The sequence below is a fragment of the Equus caballus genome, chromosome 14 (assembly GCF_041296265.1).
Source record: "Equus caballus isolate H_3958 breed thoroughbred chromosome 14, TB-T2T, whole genome shotgun sequence".
Lineage (NCBI taxonomy): Eukaryota > Metazoa > Chordata > Mammalia > Perissodactyla > Equidae > Equus > Equus caballus.
In genome coordinates this window covers 109628258-109645885 of record NC_091697.1, presented here as the reverse complement: position 1 = coordinate 109645885, position 17628 = coordinate 109628258, and the positions used below count along the sequence as shown (strand labels likewise).

Sequence of the window (17628 nt, the reverse complement as noted above, 5' to 3'; positions counted from 1 at the left end):
CCTAGGGAGGCCGTGCAGGGCACTTGGTGAATCAGATCCTAGGGAGGCTATGCAGGGCACTTGGTGAATCAGGTCCTAGGGAGGCCGTGCAGGGCATTTGGTGAATCGGGACCTCAGGAGGACGTGCAGGGCACTTGGTGAATCAGGTCCTAGGGAGGCCGTGCAGGGCAGTTGGTGAATAACCTTTTAAAGGACAGCTTCCTTTCATCTTTTCTTTTTCTTTGCATTTTTTTTTGTTGAAGAAATTAATTGTTTCCTTGTCAAGATTTTGCATTTGTGTCTCATGACTCCATTCCCTGATATTGAGCAGTGTATTCTCTGTCCTGGTTCTCCTGTAGGTCAGCTCGTAGCTCCAGAGGCTCTATCAGATTCCACTTGGTTTGGAGACACCATTTCATCCATGCACCACACACCTCCACCAGGGCATGCAGGAAGACTCTGTGTCTCTTAAACCTGTTTTTAAAGAATTCTGATTTTATGTGTCTGCACAGGCATACATTCCTTTAAACTCAGTCCTTTCTCTTTTGGGAAAAAAGTGTTCATCTTTGCTATGGGCTGTTTTAAATATGCGTGATTTATCACTTATTTCTCCTGGTCTAACCTAGTCATTCTTAGTAATGACACACAGAGATGCTGCTTTCTAGCTGCAACTAGCAAATTTCGCAAGTTACTAATCGATTCTTGTGACATGCTTGTTGACTCCAGGACACTGCAAATCTTACCTGCTTTGGGGCTTGAGAAACTCTCATCCTATAAAGGCAAATTTACCAGTTCTCCTGAGAGTGGTTGAGAGCGCTGAGCCCTCAGACTGGTGGGTCTGGGACCCCCGCCCACCCTCCTAGCCGGTGTCTGTAGCTGGAGTGTGCTCTTCTGTGTCTCACAGTTGCGTTGCGGCTAAAGCGGCAACACAGCTTTCTGATGGCTAATGTAGGAGTTGTGTTTGTTAGTTCTGGTGGCGGCTGTGTAGCTGAGAGGACCCTTTCAATTTTAAGCAACCAGTGCCTACTACCATGTACGATGTGCCCTTCCCCTAAAAGCAGTGGTGGGAGGGGAGCGGGCACATGAGCACACCCACAGCTGCGAGGAGAGTGAGACTCCTTGACTGTTGAGGTCGCCGTCCTTCCCGTGACAGCGTGTGTCTGTGTGGTTGGTCCTGGCTGTCCTGAGCAAGTCTCAGTGAGCCCTGCGGTGTCCATGCTGGGAAAGTGGATGCCATGAGTCAGGACGCTGGCTTAGGGCAGGGGAAGTGGTGATCCCAGGGTGGCGGGTCTGGGAACCCGCAGGAGGGGCAGGCAGTGTTTCAAACCAGTCGGCTGCCTCATCCTCCTTCCTTGCAGGGAGGACCTGGTTTCATGAAAGATTGTCTTTTTGAGGTAAAACACATGTTTCATATTTAGACAAGAATTCTTAGCTGTGTAGTTGAAGCTCACACATGAGTAGAAATGACTTAAATTTCTGGGGAAAACAAAAATGCAAGAAAATCCCCCTCTATTCAGCTGTGGTTTCTGTTGCAGATGCTATTAAAGTCGTTACTTGGAAATGGGTCTGGTGACTCAAACTGCAGTTGGGGTGCTGAGAGGGAAGATTTGCTGTGATCTCCCTTGGGGACACCCATGCCCCATGCAGTGTGCAGGCTCCCTCTGTGCTGGGCCGCAGGTGTGGGCCATGGGGCTGCGGTTGGGCCCCGTCTACTGCGTGACTGTAGAAGTCCAGGGTCCGCTGTGGGAGGGCACGTGGTGGGGGAGGCTGGCCAGGGAACTGGATTCCCTGGGATGGGTTTGGCAGGGTCCCTCAAATCATTTCCAGTGTCTGCTGTGCTAACCTAGCCTGCCTCAGAACCACCACTCTTTTGTTCCTAAGTCTGTGGCTACCACGTATTTGATGCTGCATTTGGGGATGAGAAAGCAGAAGTCGTATTTGGCTTTTTCCTGAGGGCGTTTCAGTTTTATGTGAAGTTTCTTCATAACTTTTTAATCTCCACTTCTCTGTCTCATCCTGTGTTTGGTGTTTCTTCATCCTGCCTCCCTCTTTCACCAAAAAGGAACCAGATGAGAAGGTGGCTTGGGTCTGGTCTTGTGGTTTATCAGACGTGGGCAAGGGGCCGCCTCCGGCCTGCCTGTGGGGACCGGGCAGCGTGAGTTCTGCAGGAGCCCCAGCAGTGGGAACAGCAGCAGCAGCAGACTTGTGCTGGACGCTCCTGTCATTTCCCGTAAACAGGGATACGCAGAGCGTGGATTCATAGGAAGTTTCTAGGTCATAGTGTTGAACTCCCTCTGATTACATTAGGACATTGGTGTGCCTCCTGTGTGTGGCATCTTCATAAACAGTGAGCACAGAAATTAAAAAAAAAGACTGAGGCCATTCATTCAGTTCAGTCAGAAAGTCCGTTCACTGGAAAACTTAGACAGATGGTAGCTGGTATGAAGAGAGGAGTCTAATGGGACACAGCCCTGCCGGGGCCAGCAGATGGAGGGGCCAGTGCCTCGTCTCTGTCTCTGCCCAGTCTGCTCACTCAGCAGAGCCAAGTCCACATGGACCTGCACTGGCAACTCACTGGAACTTCCCCGAAACGACTTAAGGCAAAAAGGATGCTGAAGTTCTCTACTTGCTGTGAAACTATCTTAAGAAGTTAATGTCCTTTTTTCTTTTTCCTTTCTTTCTTCTTTAGAAATTAAAGAACACATTTCATTTTCAGTAACTCTACCATCCTGGTCTTTTATCCCCATTCTCTGTTCTTTGGTATTTAGACTTGCCCTAATTCATCTGTCTCCTCTCCTAGTCAGGAAAAAAATCAGTCAGTCATTTCTTGCATTCCTAATCTACATAAGAGAATTATATTTAACAAATGTCCTTCAGCCCAAGATAAATGTCTGAATCAGTGAATTATTTATCCTGTTTTCAGTGTGTTAACTGTCTGTTTGGAGAGCCAACAGATTTGGGTTTCTATGGAGAACCATCAGTACAAAGTCAAGGGAGTAAGGAGCAAGGTGGCCTCCACGACGGTCCCCATCAGCTGTGGCCGTGGCTGGACGAGCTGCAGGAATGATGCTTCTTAGGAAGAGGGGACAGCTAAGCTGGTGGTTGTGGAGGGTGGAAAGGCAAGGGCCCTTGCCTTCCAACCCAGGCGGCCACCCCCCGATGCGGGAGGGCGTGCTGGAGTGGGCTCTGCAGAGGGGCACGGTGCGGGGTGGAGCTGGATGCTGGAGTGGGCTCTGTGGAGGGGCATGGGGTGGAGACCTGGACATGTCCAGTAACCCTCAGGACCTTCTTGCAGGTCAGGGAGTCTGGCTCGTGTCCCGTGAGCAGTTTGGAATCACTGAGCATTTTGGGCAAGAAGTGATGGGGTGATTGCAGACTTTACTCAGGTTCCCTCGTCCTGTGCCGCCTTCTGAACCTTTCACAGACTGTTCGTTTCGTTCGTTAATTATGGGGCACAATATAAAAAGGTTGGAGTTTTTAGAGGTGGGGGAGGTTTTTATAATGCTGTTTTTATTTTTGGCTTTGATACCAGTCCAGATATTAGCAGTGAGCTAGGCCGCTTATTTCAATATCTGTTACTTTAATTGTGAATTATTAATAAATGTTCCAGACATCGTATCCTATGTCATTTCTAACTGTTAAACCATAAGAAGGCCTGGTAACCAGGAAAAGGTGCTGGTAACTTCTGATGTCCACACACAGTTGACATTTCAGTAAGGGCACATAAGTCCCAGGAAGAGCCCTGGACTAGGAACCAGGGATCCTGGCGCTGGTCCCAGCCCTGCCCTGTCAGCTCCACAGTCCTGGAGAGCTGCCCACCAACCCCCCAGCCTCAGTTTCCACCTCTGAAAAGCACAGGCACTGACCCTTAGGGGATCCAGTGCCCACCGTCTCCTGCAGAAACTGCCACAGTGGAAGGAAAGCTGACTGACAGAAAATGTCACGCCACACTTTAAATATTCATTCATGGTTTTCCTGTCTGCTCTCTTGGTTAACTAGGTCACTGGTAACCACGAGCACTGCTTTGACAGACAGGAGACAGATGTGCGGCGCCCCCAGCCTGCCCCCACCGGGTGTGCCCGTGGTGGTTTCATGCTCTCCACTGCTGCCCTCTGCAGTCGCCCGGACAGCCGGCTGTCCTCCACAGCAGCCTTCAGAGCTCGCATTACAGTGGCTGTGGTCTCCACCAGCGCAGGCCGTGTTGTCTGTGCAGTGGTTGTTCAGAGTGGGAGGGCCTATTGAGGTGTGTGGCTACACGTCCTCTGCAGCTGGCAGAGAGGGCTGTGCCGGCATTCTGCACCTCCCTCGCGCAGATCCCGTGGCGTTTTCTGGGCTGCTTGGAGGGCATCTGCCCTTCTGGTCCAGATGCCCATACAGATGAGTCTTGGGGCACGTTCTGTCCCTTCCACTTTCCCCCAGGAACCATGGAAAGGGAGGGAGCTGCCAGATAAGGAACTCCAAGATCTTGTGCTGAGGAATTCTGGAACCTACCAGCATCGCAGTGAGCACCTCTGGAGCAGCTCCTTGGCTGTGCAGAGTGTGGACCGTGAGGAGCAGGAAACAGATGCTCAGGGGAGTTGATTGAGAGGGTGACTGTTGTGCCCCTGGGAGCATCGTCCTGCCTTCTCGGTCAGCGTTTAAATGAACCTCGAGTTTTAGAATCAAGTGTTTGGTTATTTTGCTATTGAAAGCCTGGCTAGAAAAGGCTATATACATTGTAACCTTGTTTTTTACTGTGGTAAAATATATGTAATATAAATTTTGCCTTTTAACCGTTTTAAGGGTACAAGTTAGTGCATTAATTACATTCACAATATTGTGCAACCATCACCACTCTCTATTCCAAAGCTCTTTCATTATCCGAACAGAAACTCTGGGCCATGAGGCAATAACTGCACATTCCACCTCCCCCCAGCCCCCGGCAACCTCTAGTCTTTTCTCTGTCTCTATGACTTTGCCTGTTCTAGGAATCTCCCGTAAGTGGAGTCGTATATCTGTCCTTTTGATGTCTGGCTTTTTTCACGTAGCATGATGTTTTCAAGGCTGATCCACCTTGTAGCATGAATCGGTGCTGCTTCCCTTTTTATGGGTGAATAATATCCTTTTGTATGGATGGCGCACGTCTTCTCTATCTGTTCATTACTGATGAGCACTGGTTGTTTCCACCATTGGCTCTTGTGGATAATGCTGCCACGCTTATTCACATACAAGTATCTGAGTCCTTGCTTTCAGTTCTTTTGGGCATATACCTAAGAGTGGAATTGCTTGGTCATAGGATAATTTTATGGTTAGCTTTTTGATGAACTGCCAAACTATTTTCCATAGCAGCTGCACCATTTTATATTCCCACCAGCAATGTATGAAGATTCCAATATTCCACATTCTCACCAACACTTACTTTCCTTTTTGAAAATTTTAAGTTATTCTAGCCATCCTGGTGGATGTGAAGTGATATCTCGTGGTTTTGATTTGCGTTTCCCTGATGGCTAATGATGGTGAGCATCTTTTCATGTGCTTATTGGCCATTTGTTTGTCTTTGGAGAAACGTCTATTCAAGTTCTTTTCCCATTTGTTAATTGAGTTGTTTGTCTTTTTATTTGCTAAGTTGTAGGAGTTCCATATATATTCTAGATATTAAATGCTTATCAGATCTGTGATTTGCAAATGCTTGTCCCATTCTATAGGTTGTCTTTTGACTTTCTTCACAATGTCTTTTGATGCAGTTCTAACACCAGCCCCAACTGGTGTACTGCAATTCAGTTCTGGCACTAGCTGCCCATTGTTAGCACAGATCCCATGAGTTAAAGGCCTAGTCCCCAACAGGGCTGACCCTTCCTGAAACCACAGTGGGCTACCCAGGCCACATGCACTTCTGACAAACTGGCTGCAAATGTAGGGGTTTCCCATGACCGTTCAGGTTTGGTAATTCATTAAAGTGGCTCAGAGAACTCTAGAAAGCACAATTATAAAGGATCTAAGTTGAGAACAGTGAAATGAAGAGACATACAGGGCATGGTCTGGGAGGGTCCCAAATGCAGCACCTCTGTGCCCTCTCACAGTGGAACTGACACATCACCCCCCCCCCCCCCGCATGTCAATAGGTTCACCACCTAGGTAGCTCCACTGAGCCTCGGGTGTCCAGAGTTTTTATTGAGGTTTCATTGTGTGGGCATGATTGATGGGATCATTGGTCACATTACTGAACTCAGTCGCCAACACCCTCCCCTCCCCAGAAGGCAAAGCCCCTACCCACTAATCACACGGTTGGTCTTTCCAGCATGGCCAGCTTTGACCCTGAAACTATCTAGGGATCCACATGAGTCACCCTATTAGCATAAACTCAGGTGTGGTCCCAGAGGCTCATGAATAACAAAGACACACCTATTACCTGGGAAATTCCAAAGATTGAGAGTCTCTCCCAGGAGCCAGGGACAGAGGCCAGTCAAATTCTTTATGATACAACAGATACACGTAAGTTTTCAATTCTGATGAAGTCCAATTTATCTATTTTTCTTTTGTTGTTTGTGATTTTGGCATCATATCTAAGAATCCATTGCCAAATCCAATGACATTTTATCCCTATGTTTTGTTCTAAGAGTCGTCGATTCATTTTGAGTTAAGTTTTGTATACAAAGTGAGGTAGGGGTCCAACTTTATTCTTTGGCATATGGAAGTCCACTTGTCTCAGCACCACTTGTTGAACAGACTCTTCTTTCCCCATTGAATGGTCTTGGTGCCCTTGTCAGTCCATTGGCTGTAGGTGTCTGGGTTGATTTCTGGGCTCTCCATTCTGTTCCATTGCTCTGTGTCTGACCTTATGCCAGGGCCACACTGTTTTTATTGCTGTAGCTCTGAGGTGAGGCTTGAGATTGGGGAGGGTGAGTCTTCCAACTTCATTTGTCTTTTCAAGATTGTTTTGGCTATTCAGGGCCCCTTGCAATTCCATATGAATTTGAGGATCAGCTTTTCCATTTCTGGGGAAAAAAGGCTATTGGAAATTTGATAGGAATTGTACTGAATCTGTTCATCACTTTGAGGAGTATTGCCATCTTGCCAATATTGTCTTCCATCCAGGAACACAGGATGTCTTTTATTTATTTAGGTCTTCTTTAATTTCTTTCAGCATGATTTATAGTTTTTAGTCTTTCACCTCTTTGGTTAAATTTATTCCTAGATATTTTATTCTTTTGGATGCTGTTATAAATGGGGTTATTTTCTTAATTTGTTTTCCTGATTCTTCATTGCTGCTGTATAGAAACACAACTCATTTTTGTGTGCTGAGCTTGTATCTTGCAACTTTGCTGAACTTGTTAATTAGTTCTGCTAGCTTTCTTATGGATTCTTTGGGATTTTCTACATGTAGGATCATGTCATCTCTAACAGAAACTGTCTTACTTCTTCCTTTCCAGTATGGGTGCCTTTTATTTCATTTCCTTTCCTGGTTGCTCTGGCTCTATGACTGTATGCCAGTGCGTACAGTCCTGTATAGCAGTGTGAAAGTGGTCATCCTCGTCTTGTTCCTGATGTTAGGGGGAAAGCTTTCAGTCTTTCCCCGTTGAGTATGCTGTTAGCTGTGGGTTTTTCATAAATGTGCCTTTTACCATATTGAAGAAGTTCCCTTCTATTCCTAGTTTTCTGAGTGTTTTTATCATGAAAGGATGTTAGGGTTTTGTCAATACCTTTTTCTGCATCAGTTGAGATGATTATGTGGCTTTTTTCCTCTTTGTTCTAATACTGTGGTGTATTACATAGATTGATTTTCTTACATTGAACAACCCTTGTATTCTGGGATAGAGCCCACTTGGATTCAGTTTGCTAGTATTTTAGTATGTTTTGTTGTCATTTGTCTCAAAGAATTTACTGCTGTCAGATGGTGAACAGCTTCCCATGACAAGAACCAAGTTTTAAAGAGAGTGACAAATCCTGTGAAGTGAAACACTCAGCCGACCGAAGGTGCATCTTACGTGTAGAGCTAAATGCCTCAGTGGGGACGCCCCAGAACATGAAACGAACGGCAAATGCATTGAGTCTGTGGCTCTTCAGAGTGGACAGGCCCAGCCAAGCGGGCCTACCTCTTTGACCCATGAGTTGTTTAAGGGTGTGTTGTTTAATTTCTACCTATTTGTGAATTTTCCAGTTTTCCACATTTCTAGTTTCATTCCACTGTGACCAGAGAAGGCACTTCAGTCTTTTTAAGTGAGAGGCTAGTTTTGTGGTCTACCTCTGTCCTGGAGAGTGTCCCATGTGCATGTGAGAAGAATATGTGTTCTGCTGATTTGGGTGGAGTCTTCTGTAGACATCTGCTAGGTCCAGTTGGTTTATAGTGTTGTTCAGTTCCTCTGTTTCTTCATTGATATTCTGTCTGGATGTCTTATCTGTTACCAACATCTTTCTATTAACTTTTAAAAATAATCAGCAAGTATTAGGCAATTTTTGGTCCAGGCTTGAAGTAGGTTTTTTGTGGTTTTAAGTGTGGGACTGGACTGAGCACGTGAGCACAGTCTACGGGAAACTGTTCAGCCACGTGGCTCTGGGTGGCGTATGTCTGTCCATCCCATCAGTGGCATGAGGGCTTCAGGTGGCCAGTGAGTGCCTTTGCCACACAGCTGTGTGGCCTTCAGCACTTCCCTGCGTGCTACGCTCAAGCCGGCGAGCAGTGAGTGAAGAGGCGCCTGCGCTGTGCAGGGCAGAGTCCTGGCACATGGCAGCTCTAAGCAAGCGTGTCAGGAGGCCACTTGGCTGAGCCTGTCCACTCTTGAAGAGCCACAGACCTAACGCATTGGCCGTTCGTTTCATGTTCTGGTGTGTCCCCACCGAGGCATTTAACTCTACATGTAAGGTGCACTCAGCTGAGTGTTTCACTTCACAGGCGTCAGTGCTCTCTTAGACCTTGGTTCTTGTCATGGGAAGCTGTTCATGGTCTGACAGCAGGTCAGCCCCAGGACCCCTCAGTCCTGGGAGGGGCTCACCTGTCCTTTCCCCATCTGGACCTTGAGTTCAAGAGGCCACGCTTATGTCCTGGCCATTGGGGCCGATCATAGCTGGAGGCCGATCAGCAGATCCCTGGACACCCAGAGTCCTGCTGTGCGGCATGGCTGGTGCGTGAGGCAGGTTGTGCTCAACTCCTCCACCCTGTGCACAGAGCGGGGTCGTGAGGAGGGAGCACCGCCTGTGACGCCCGTCCAGACGGCCCTCGGGGCCTCAAGGAATGCCACTGAGGGGACAGGGTGGGACCCGGGGTGGTCTGTGAGTGCTGAGTGTGACAGAGTGTAGCCTAGAGTGTTACAGCCTCCAGAACTGTGGCTGTGCTGGAAGCCAAGTTTTCCTCTTTACCGTCTCCACGGCGTATTAATGGCCCAACTGGTAGAACTATTTTGAGTTGCAGACAGCTTGATTTATCCCAGCTCTGTTCTTAAATGGTTGCTAATTTCTCACTGCAAGAAAATTCACAGTTTTTCAGTGAGTCAGCTTAATAACAAGATCAGGGCAGACAGTCTAGCTCATACTAAACTCACTTCAGGTGCTTAATATCAATACCGTAACGCTCTAAATCCTGGGGTTTTATCATGTGGTAGAGTGAAACATTTTCAGACTAGAAGTTGAGACAACAACTAGCATATAACAGATGTTTGGGAAAGGTCGCGGCCGTGCTGCTGTGTACCGTGTCCCCCCCTCACTGCAGTTACGCAGTGAATGCCCACACCCAGACGTTTCAGGGCCCTTGGCGGTACGGCCCCAGCAGAGCTCGGGGCCTCTGACCTCCCGACTCTCATACCCTGATGGCTGGTGTGAGTCTGTTTTGGTGAGTGGACCTACTCTACTGGATGAGCTGTTTTTCCCTAATCTGTTTTCTGTTTTTATAGCCAGAGTGGAGATGGCTGGGAGGCTACAGTGTGTCTGTATCTGCTCTGTGTCTGTGCCACTGTCCTGGGGTCAGTGGCCTTGGGGGATGTAGGCTGCCAGAGCATGTGGCTGAAGGAGGAGGTCCTCCCCTTCCAGAGAGGACAGTAACTTCGCTCTGTCCTAGGGAGCACATGTGCCTCCCATTTCCTGCCTGAGTCATCTCGCTGTCCCGCCCCAGTCACTGACTGGCAAGTGGGCCCAGCACACTGCCCATGGGGGTGGAGCCTCCTGCATTGGCTGTGTTGAGCACCTGCCACCCTCTGAGCTGAAGTGCGCCCAGTGATTTCCTTCAACATGCTGCTCCTGGACGGTGCTGGCACATGTATTTTTATGTCTTGCCTGTGCTTGTGTGCACTGTATGTTTCTATGGAGTTTATAAAAGTTAGTTTCTCCTAAAACTCAATGCACTTTTAATCAGGTAATTTCTGTGTAGGTACAAACGTGGCTGGAAAGATGGCTGGCCACTGGGTTTATTTATTAGTGTAGCAGGGACTTGAGGCAGAGTCCATTTTGAGCCTGGTCTTTGACTCAGAGCCCAGCGAAGGCTCATCTGAGGCGAGTTGATATTTCACAGGCTGGCAGCATTATACATTGATGACTAGACAGCTTGTCATCCTGGGCCGCAGAAGTAACAACTGTTTTTAAGGTTTGGCCAGACTTCATATTCTCCATTCTTTCCATCCCATGTTATATGGAATGCACACAATGCCACTTAATTACTTCAGTCCCTTTCTTAAAGGAGAAAGACACCGGACCAACAATCCAGAGGTGCTAGTAGTTTGAACTTTAAATTACTCAGTAATTTTATTTGCAGACTTAGTAGCTATAAAGATCTCTCTTGTATTTTTGCAGTATTAATTAATTTCAAGTGCAGTTTTGACAGGCCAGCCAAGGGTCTCAACAGGCTGCATATAATGAGTGATATTTTTAAGGCCATCACCTCAGTGACACTTTTTCCAAATCAAAAAATTCAGCAGGATCCAGCCTTTTGTTTGGACTGTATACTCAGTAAAACGCTCCACTTTTGGGGGAGTGCCAGCTGCTCTTGCTCACAAAATAAGTCCATGTGTGCTTATTACTGTGCTTATTAAGCAGACTCGGGAACATAAGTATTCTAGTTTTTGCCACTGTTCATTGTGGACTGGGAAAGAGGCAGTCAAGTCATCCTCTTGAGGAAGGTGGCCAGTGGAAGTGTGGACACACAGGGTTTCTCACGGGTTGTGGCCCTTGGTGGGAGTGCTGTGATGTCTGGTGCTACTTGGCCCAGTAGCTGCTGGCCATATGTGGCTGCTAAGCAACTTGAAAAGTGGCCGGTCCAAGTTGCAATAAGCTGTAAGTACAACATTCACACCAGCTTGCTAGGGCTTCATGTAAAAAAAGCATAAAACACCTCATTAATAACTGTTTATATTGATCTCATGTTGAAATGATAATATTTTGGTTTGATTGGGTTAAATTAAATATATTATTAAAATTAATTATACTTATCATTTTTTACTTTTAAAAATGTGAGCATTGGAAATTCTAGAATTACAAGTGTGGCTCTCCTTGTCCTGGACAGCCTGCTGTCTATGCGCAGGCTCTACAAGCCAGTACAGGTCCTGGGGCCTCCTTGGGTGTGTGAATGGCCTTGATCCCTGGTGAGGCCCATCTTTCAAGAGACGTATGCGATTTCATTCAGTGTCCTGGTCATGTGACATCTGTCGTCCATGCAATGGTCATGTCAAGGCCACACTGGGAGCTGGACCCCAGGCGCTCAGGGACTCGGCAAGTCACCCACCCCTCTTGGCCTCATTTGTGGAACAGAGTCAGTTTGAAGATTAGCAGAGAACAGTCAGGGCGTGTTAACTGGGCGAGGAGGAAACAGAAAATGAAACCATGTGTCTGTACCTTAATCCCCAGCTGTACTTTTCTGTGAGAGTGTGCACACTGAGGTGGCAGAAAGCAGATGGAAGGCGCCATGACCTGGCCAGCAGGCCTGCCTGACAAGGCCTGGCGCTGCAGTGAGAGCTGCCGCAGGGCCTGTGCGGCCCAGTAGCTCCTCGCAGAGAGCCCTCCTCACGTGTGCACACAGGTGTAGGCGTGAGGCAAAGGTGGGCCTCCCAGGGCATTCTGTGTGAGTTCCTGGTGGATGGCCTTACTGTCACACCACGAAGGGAGGTGAATTAGGAGGGTAGCTGACCAGAGAGGATGGCGCAGAAGGACTGCCTGGCTGTGTGGCGAGTGGACACTTTGTGGTGCTGTCTGGGCCTCGGCCACATGAGGTCATAGAAGTGAGAAAAGGAAGGGACCTCCTGTATTAGGTCATCCAGCCGTCCCCTCCAGAGCTGACTGACCCCACAGTGTACTTTCCACAGCTCCGTCCAGTTTTTCAAGTGACTCAACTGATGGAGTTTCCACCAGCTCCCAGAGGGTGCAGAAAGGTGGTGTCTGAGACTGACTTGGATCAGGATTTATTCTTCCGTCTCTTGACGAAGATCCCAGGGATGATGCCGTGTTTGCAGAGGGATGTGGGGTAAGTCCTGCCGGTCACTGACTTGATAGTGACTGCAGGTGACCTCAGCTCTCCTCGTCTCTGCGTCCCCTCCACACAGGGGGCTGCAATGCTGGGCCCCTTCGGTCTGAGCGTTCTGAGACTTGGCGGTGGCACCTTACGTAGCACTTTATAGTTTTCACAGCTTGTTCACATTTGTGATCTCACTCAAGCCTCCCCATTCCTGGGGAAACAGTTGATCTCGTGATCCTCCTGGCCCCCTCCCTGCCTTTATCCAGTTTCTTGTTAATCAGACAAAGCAGCCATCACAGGCGGTGGCTGGTGGGCCAGGTGTTCAGGCCCTCCTTTGGCTTCGTTTGACAGCACGAGTCCTGTTGTGCCTTCTGAGACACCACACAGGGTGCAGTTCACTCTCCTTGAGGTGTGGCCTCCTTTCCAGGCAGTGGCACTGCTCAGGATCGTCCCAGGCCACCTGTGAAAGCCAGAGCTCCTGCCTGTGTCCCCTGGTGGGTCCTGGGGACGCTCTCAGCGCAGCGCATGGTGTGTTGCCAGTAGATCAGACTCAGGTCCTCTGAGGAGTCTCCCAGCTGTTCTGCGCTGACCTTCCCCCCATGCGACAGAGGGCTTTGTGCAGATCTGCAGGCGGTTGATTGCCAGGAGTGCATAACGGGCGCTGAGAGCTCCTCTTGATGATGCAGATTCTGCAGGCCTTTTCTCGACCTGACCAGTGGTCTGAAACTTTCCCTGAAAGAGGCACTAACACTTACTGCAAGTAGCCAGTCATTAAGATTGCTCTGAAAATCATTCCTTTTTGTTGTCAGCCTGAGGATATTAAATTTTTAAACCCAGGCTCAGTAAGTTTGTGGTTAAAGTACATTTTACCATGCAATTAGCCTCCATAGAATTGTAATAAAACAGCTGCTCTTAGGAGTTTTTGAAACGATACGGAGTATGACCTGAGTCACAAGTCGGGGCCTGCCATCCAGCCTGGCTGGCTTCCTTGGTTTGGCCTTACTGCAGCAGTCTTCCACCCTGCGGGAGCCGTGCCCCTCTGTGGTGTCGCTGTGGTTTGTCGCACCCTGTGCCCTCCACATGTCCACGCCTGGAGCCCCTGGGCCTGGCAGGTAGGGCTGTCTCCTAGCATCTCTCAGTGGGCCATGGGCTGGATTGTGGAACTGCCCATCACCTTGGATTTTACTGCTGTGTTTTGTCCTACCTTTCATATTTGCATGTGAAATATTTCAAACATATAGACAAGAAAAGGGTTTCACTTTCTCCTTTTAACTCTTGTTTTTCCAGCATCAGTCTGCAGTGAGGTACTTGGGTGCAGACAGGTAATGAAAATAATTGGGTGAGAGCGAGAACTCAGATCCCCAGTTCTGCCTGTGCCAGCTGGCCAGCTGCTGCCTGCAGGACTCCCACAGAAATGTGGGGAGATCCCAGCAAGGCTGTTGGTGACACAGAGCAAACTGCGGGAACCCCACACGAATGTGGGGTGATCCAAGCAAGGCTGTTGGTAACACAGAGCAAACTTCAGGCTGCGACAGCAGAACCCCAGAGGCACATCTCCTGGGCTGCTTGCTTATTCCCTGCCCGTGGCCTGCAGCACAGCTGCAGGTCGAAGGCGTCATCTTCCACCAGCTCTACCCGCTCCAGACAGCTCCAGGAAGTGGCGGAACCGAGGCCCAAACCCAGGGCCAAAGCTTCTGGCTCTGGCTCTGTGCCCCATCATGAGGACAGAGCATTCACCATCCCCGTTGACTCACAAGATTTCTTAAGTATTGTAAAAATGATGGAAAGAAATATTCGCTGTTTTTGAGAGTTTAAGAAAAGGAAACCCCTCCTGTCATTTGTGCTTTTTTGGCAGATCCTGAGAAAGCTGAAGGGTCTTGCCTTGGATGCCGAGACAGAGCTGGAGAGACAGGACGAGGCCCTGGATGGCATCGCCACGGCCGTGGACCGGACAACCTTAACCATCGACAAGCATAATCGACGAATGAAAAAACTGACCTAGGAGGACAGGAAAGCGCAGAGCCGACTGCTTTGACAATAATCACTCCCCTGAGTACGTTGTTCTCAACCCCTGCATGCTTCCTTGAGATGGAGACCCCGGGGAGTCATTCCAAGGGCTGGAAAAAGTGCTTGAGGCCTCCCAGGAGGTGTACCATGGCCTCTGGATGAAGGGCTGCTGCGAGGGAGTGCAGCTCAGGTGGTGTGGCTGCCCCCAGGCACCCCTGCAGGAGCTCCGCCTGCAAATCCTCGCACACTTCTCCCAGGGCCTCTCAGGCCGCCTGGGAAAGTCCTGCCTGGGAAAGTCGGGAGCAGGCGCCTTCAGACGCAGGTGCCCTGTCAGGCCTCCACGGTGGCGGCTCTTTGTTTAGAGGGCAGCTGCACCATGCCCCTGTCCTGCTTTGCCTGGTGTATCCCACCTGCCACCCTCACCTCGAGCTGGTTTTAGACTAAACCAGCATCTCTGTGGAGGAAACCTGCTTGCTCCCGGCTCCGCCTGTCTGAGCACCGCGGGTGTGTCCTGTGTCCCGGCAGCCGCTTCTCCAGGGCCATGGTCCAGCCTGGGCGCTGCCTCGGGGCTGCGCAGCACAGACCACTGCCATCGCTTTGCACCAGTCTCTCTGGTGAGCAGGCCAGTTTCTTTCTGGTTTGTTGTCATTTTCTGACTGAAGCTAGGAGTCTCATCCACCTCAAGGTCATCTACAAACACTGGAGACACTCCTTCACTGCCCGGTCCTTAGCCAAACGTGCAAACAGTACATACTGCACCTATTAAAGTGTTGGTTTTTGCTTTTACTGAGAAATGCTAGTTTCAGGATATTTTTTGAAGATACGCATGAATGCTGCCTGTTGCTTGGCTTTGGGTGTTTGGTGGGTCCCTGGAGGGCCCTTCCGGGGAGAACGTGGGGAAGGTGAAGAAGTGGGCAACGCCATCCCTCTCACAGCAGGCTGCCCCAGACCGCTCTGTGCGCAGAGGCCGGCTCAGCCCTGGTGGCGGCATTGGAAGCCCCTTCCCTCAGCCCTCCTGACCCACCCGCAGGCCCCATGCTGCCCGCAGGCCCTCTGCATGGGCGCTGAGTCTCCTCTGGTGTTCAGAGTGCGTGCACAGGGCAGGGCTAGTTTTCTGGGGCTGCCCTCACGCAGCACACAGATGGAGCTACAACAGTGGGAACATGCTCCCTCCCTGGGCTGGGAGCCAGAGGGCCAAGATGAAGGGGTCACAGGGCTGCACTCCCTCCGGAGGCTCCAGGGGAGGGTTCTTCCTGCCTCTCCCAGCTCCTGGTACCCCTGGACTCCGGGGCTTGTGGCCCTGTCACCACAATCTCTGCCTCTCTGTCATCGCGTGGCCCTCTCCCCATGTCTCTTGTTGTAAATCTCCCTCTCCTTTCTCTGATAAGGACCCTTGTCATTGGACTCAGGCCCACCCTAATCCAGGGTCACCTCGTCTCAAGATCCTTAATGACATCGGCAAAGACCCCATTTCCAAATAATGTCACATTCTGAGGTTCAGGGTGGGTGTGAATTTTGGGTCACTAGGGATGCCCAGCCTTCTGGAAGCTGACCTGTTCCAAGAAGACATGGGAACCTTCACGAGGCTCTTCCAGTTCTTTCTTTGTCTTAATGTGGTAAATTATGTTCCTAGCCTCTATTTGTCTTGTTTGGTTTGTACTTACCAGCCTCCAAAGTGAGAAGTGGGCCTGTCCTCTCCAGGTCCCTTGCTCTGACCTCTGATGCAGGCATGCAGGCAGTTGCTCCTGACCTTTCCTGGCACACTGTGATGGATCTTAGGGCTGTCCATTGGTGTCTGAGCCCCGTCCAGCCCCTTGCCCTTATGCTTGATGCTTGGGAGGGGGCAGGGAGGGCATCACAGACGTGCAGATATGTCAACAGGGACAGTTAATTGACAGCTCATGCTGTGCCCAGAGGTGGCTGCCGCTGGACTGTGTCCTCATGGCCCTTGGAGCGACACTGGAGGGAAGGAAGTTGGTGCCCTGAGCACAGGGTGAGTACAGGGGGACAGGCCGTGCCCAGACGCCACAGCTGCTGATGAGAACCCATGAGGTTCTCACCCTCGTCCACACGCTGGACACACACCAGGGACTCAGAAAATACACAAGCACTCACGCACACTGGCCCCCAGCCCCTCAGTAGGAATCTCTGTGGAGTTACACACTCCCCAAGTGTTTCTGATGAGCAGGCAGGGCGAGCGCCACAGGACTTCCTGCCAGCAGACCTGCCCTCTCTCCCCTCAGGCTCTGGAGAGCCCTGAGCCATGAAAGGGAAGCACACCTGCCCCTACTTTGATGCTGATGTGAATCCCAGGAGGGCTCAGGAGTTCCCAGCTCAGCCTCCAGCAGCCGCCAGCCTCTGCTTGCCCTGAGAAGTCCCACGTGGTGCCTGCCTGGCATCAGGGCTGCACACTGGCTGTGGAGGTTTCTCTGCTGGGGACCCTGGCTGTGAATGAACCCTGAGCTCTCCTGCCTCCCTCTCCTTTTCTCACACCTGGGAATGTCTAACATCAGACACTCTGGGCGAGAAAGACATTGTCCTGTTAGACGATTATCCTCCAGGCCTTTCTCTCTCACAGGTACTTAAATCGACAGACACTGTGCTCCGTTTATGTGGAGACATACAAAGAGTGGGAAGAAAGCCATCTAGGGCCATTTGATGTAATTTTTTTAACCTTAGCCTCAGAGTTAACATTTTTGAACAAGGCCCCTCCAGTAGCAGAAAATCCCTCTACAAAATGGAGTGGGAGACTGGAGCCCAAAGCACAACGCCTTCCTCTTTAAACCAACAGTGGTCCCCAAGGTTGAGATGAAACTGCCAAGATTCCTATAAAACCAGGAGCCAATTGCCATAACCCAGTGCCCCACCGCAAGTGTGCCCACTCCACCCCACGGCCCCACCCTAAGTGTGCCGACTCCACCCCCATGGCCCCACCCCCAGTGCATTCACTCCACCCCCCACTGCCTCGCCCTCAGTGCACTCACTCCACCCCTACTGTTCGCCCATTTCTCATGCACTGGCTTTCTCTCCACATTTTGGACCCAGGGGAATGACATGAGAGGAAGTGGACATTGAGAAGCTTCTAGAAGCCAGACCAGGAATGAGATGAGCAGGTAGGCTGATGGTCTCCTGCTATCCTCAGCAGCCCAGGTCATAGTGTGATGACTGGATCCAAGTGGGTCTCACCGGTGAGTTGGCTCTGGGCAGTGGCTGGGGGGCTGCACTGAGCTGGC

At 50.1% G+C, this 17628-nt stretch overlaps 1 protein-coding gene across 2 annotated transcripts in view; it reads left to right on the top strand.

Annotated features, from left to right (window-relative positions):
• Nucleotides 1-15189, top strand: part of SNAP47 (synaptosome associated protein 47) — a 53639-nt gene extending 38450 nt beyond the window's left edge. The window contains exons 5-6 of one of the 2 annotated variants that reach the window (XM_023618344.2): nucleotides 12240-12397; nucleotides 14244-15189. In XM_023618344.2, coding sequence (XP_023474112.2) covers nucleotides 12240-12397; nucleotides 14244-14250 — 165 coding nt within the window. In that variant the 3' untranslated portion in view covers nucleotides 14251-15189. The remainder of the gene's footprint in view (nucleotides 1-12239; nucleotides 12398-14243) is intronic. The other variant, XM_023618342.2, reaches the window with a different exon arrangement.
• Nucleotides 15190-17628: the final 2439 nt, after the last annotated feature.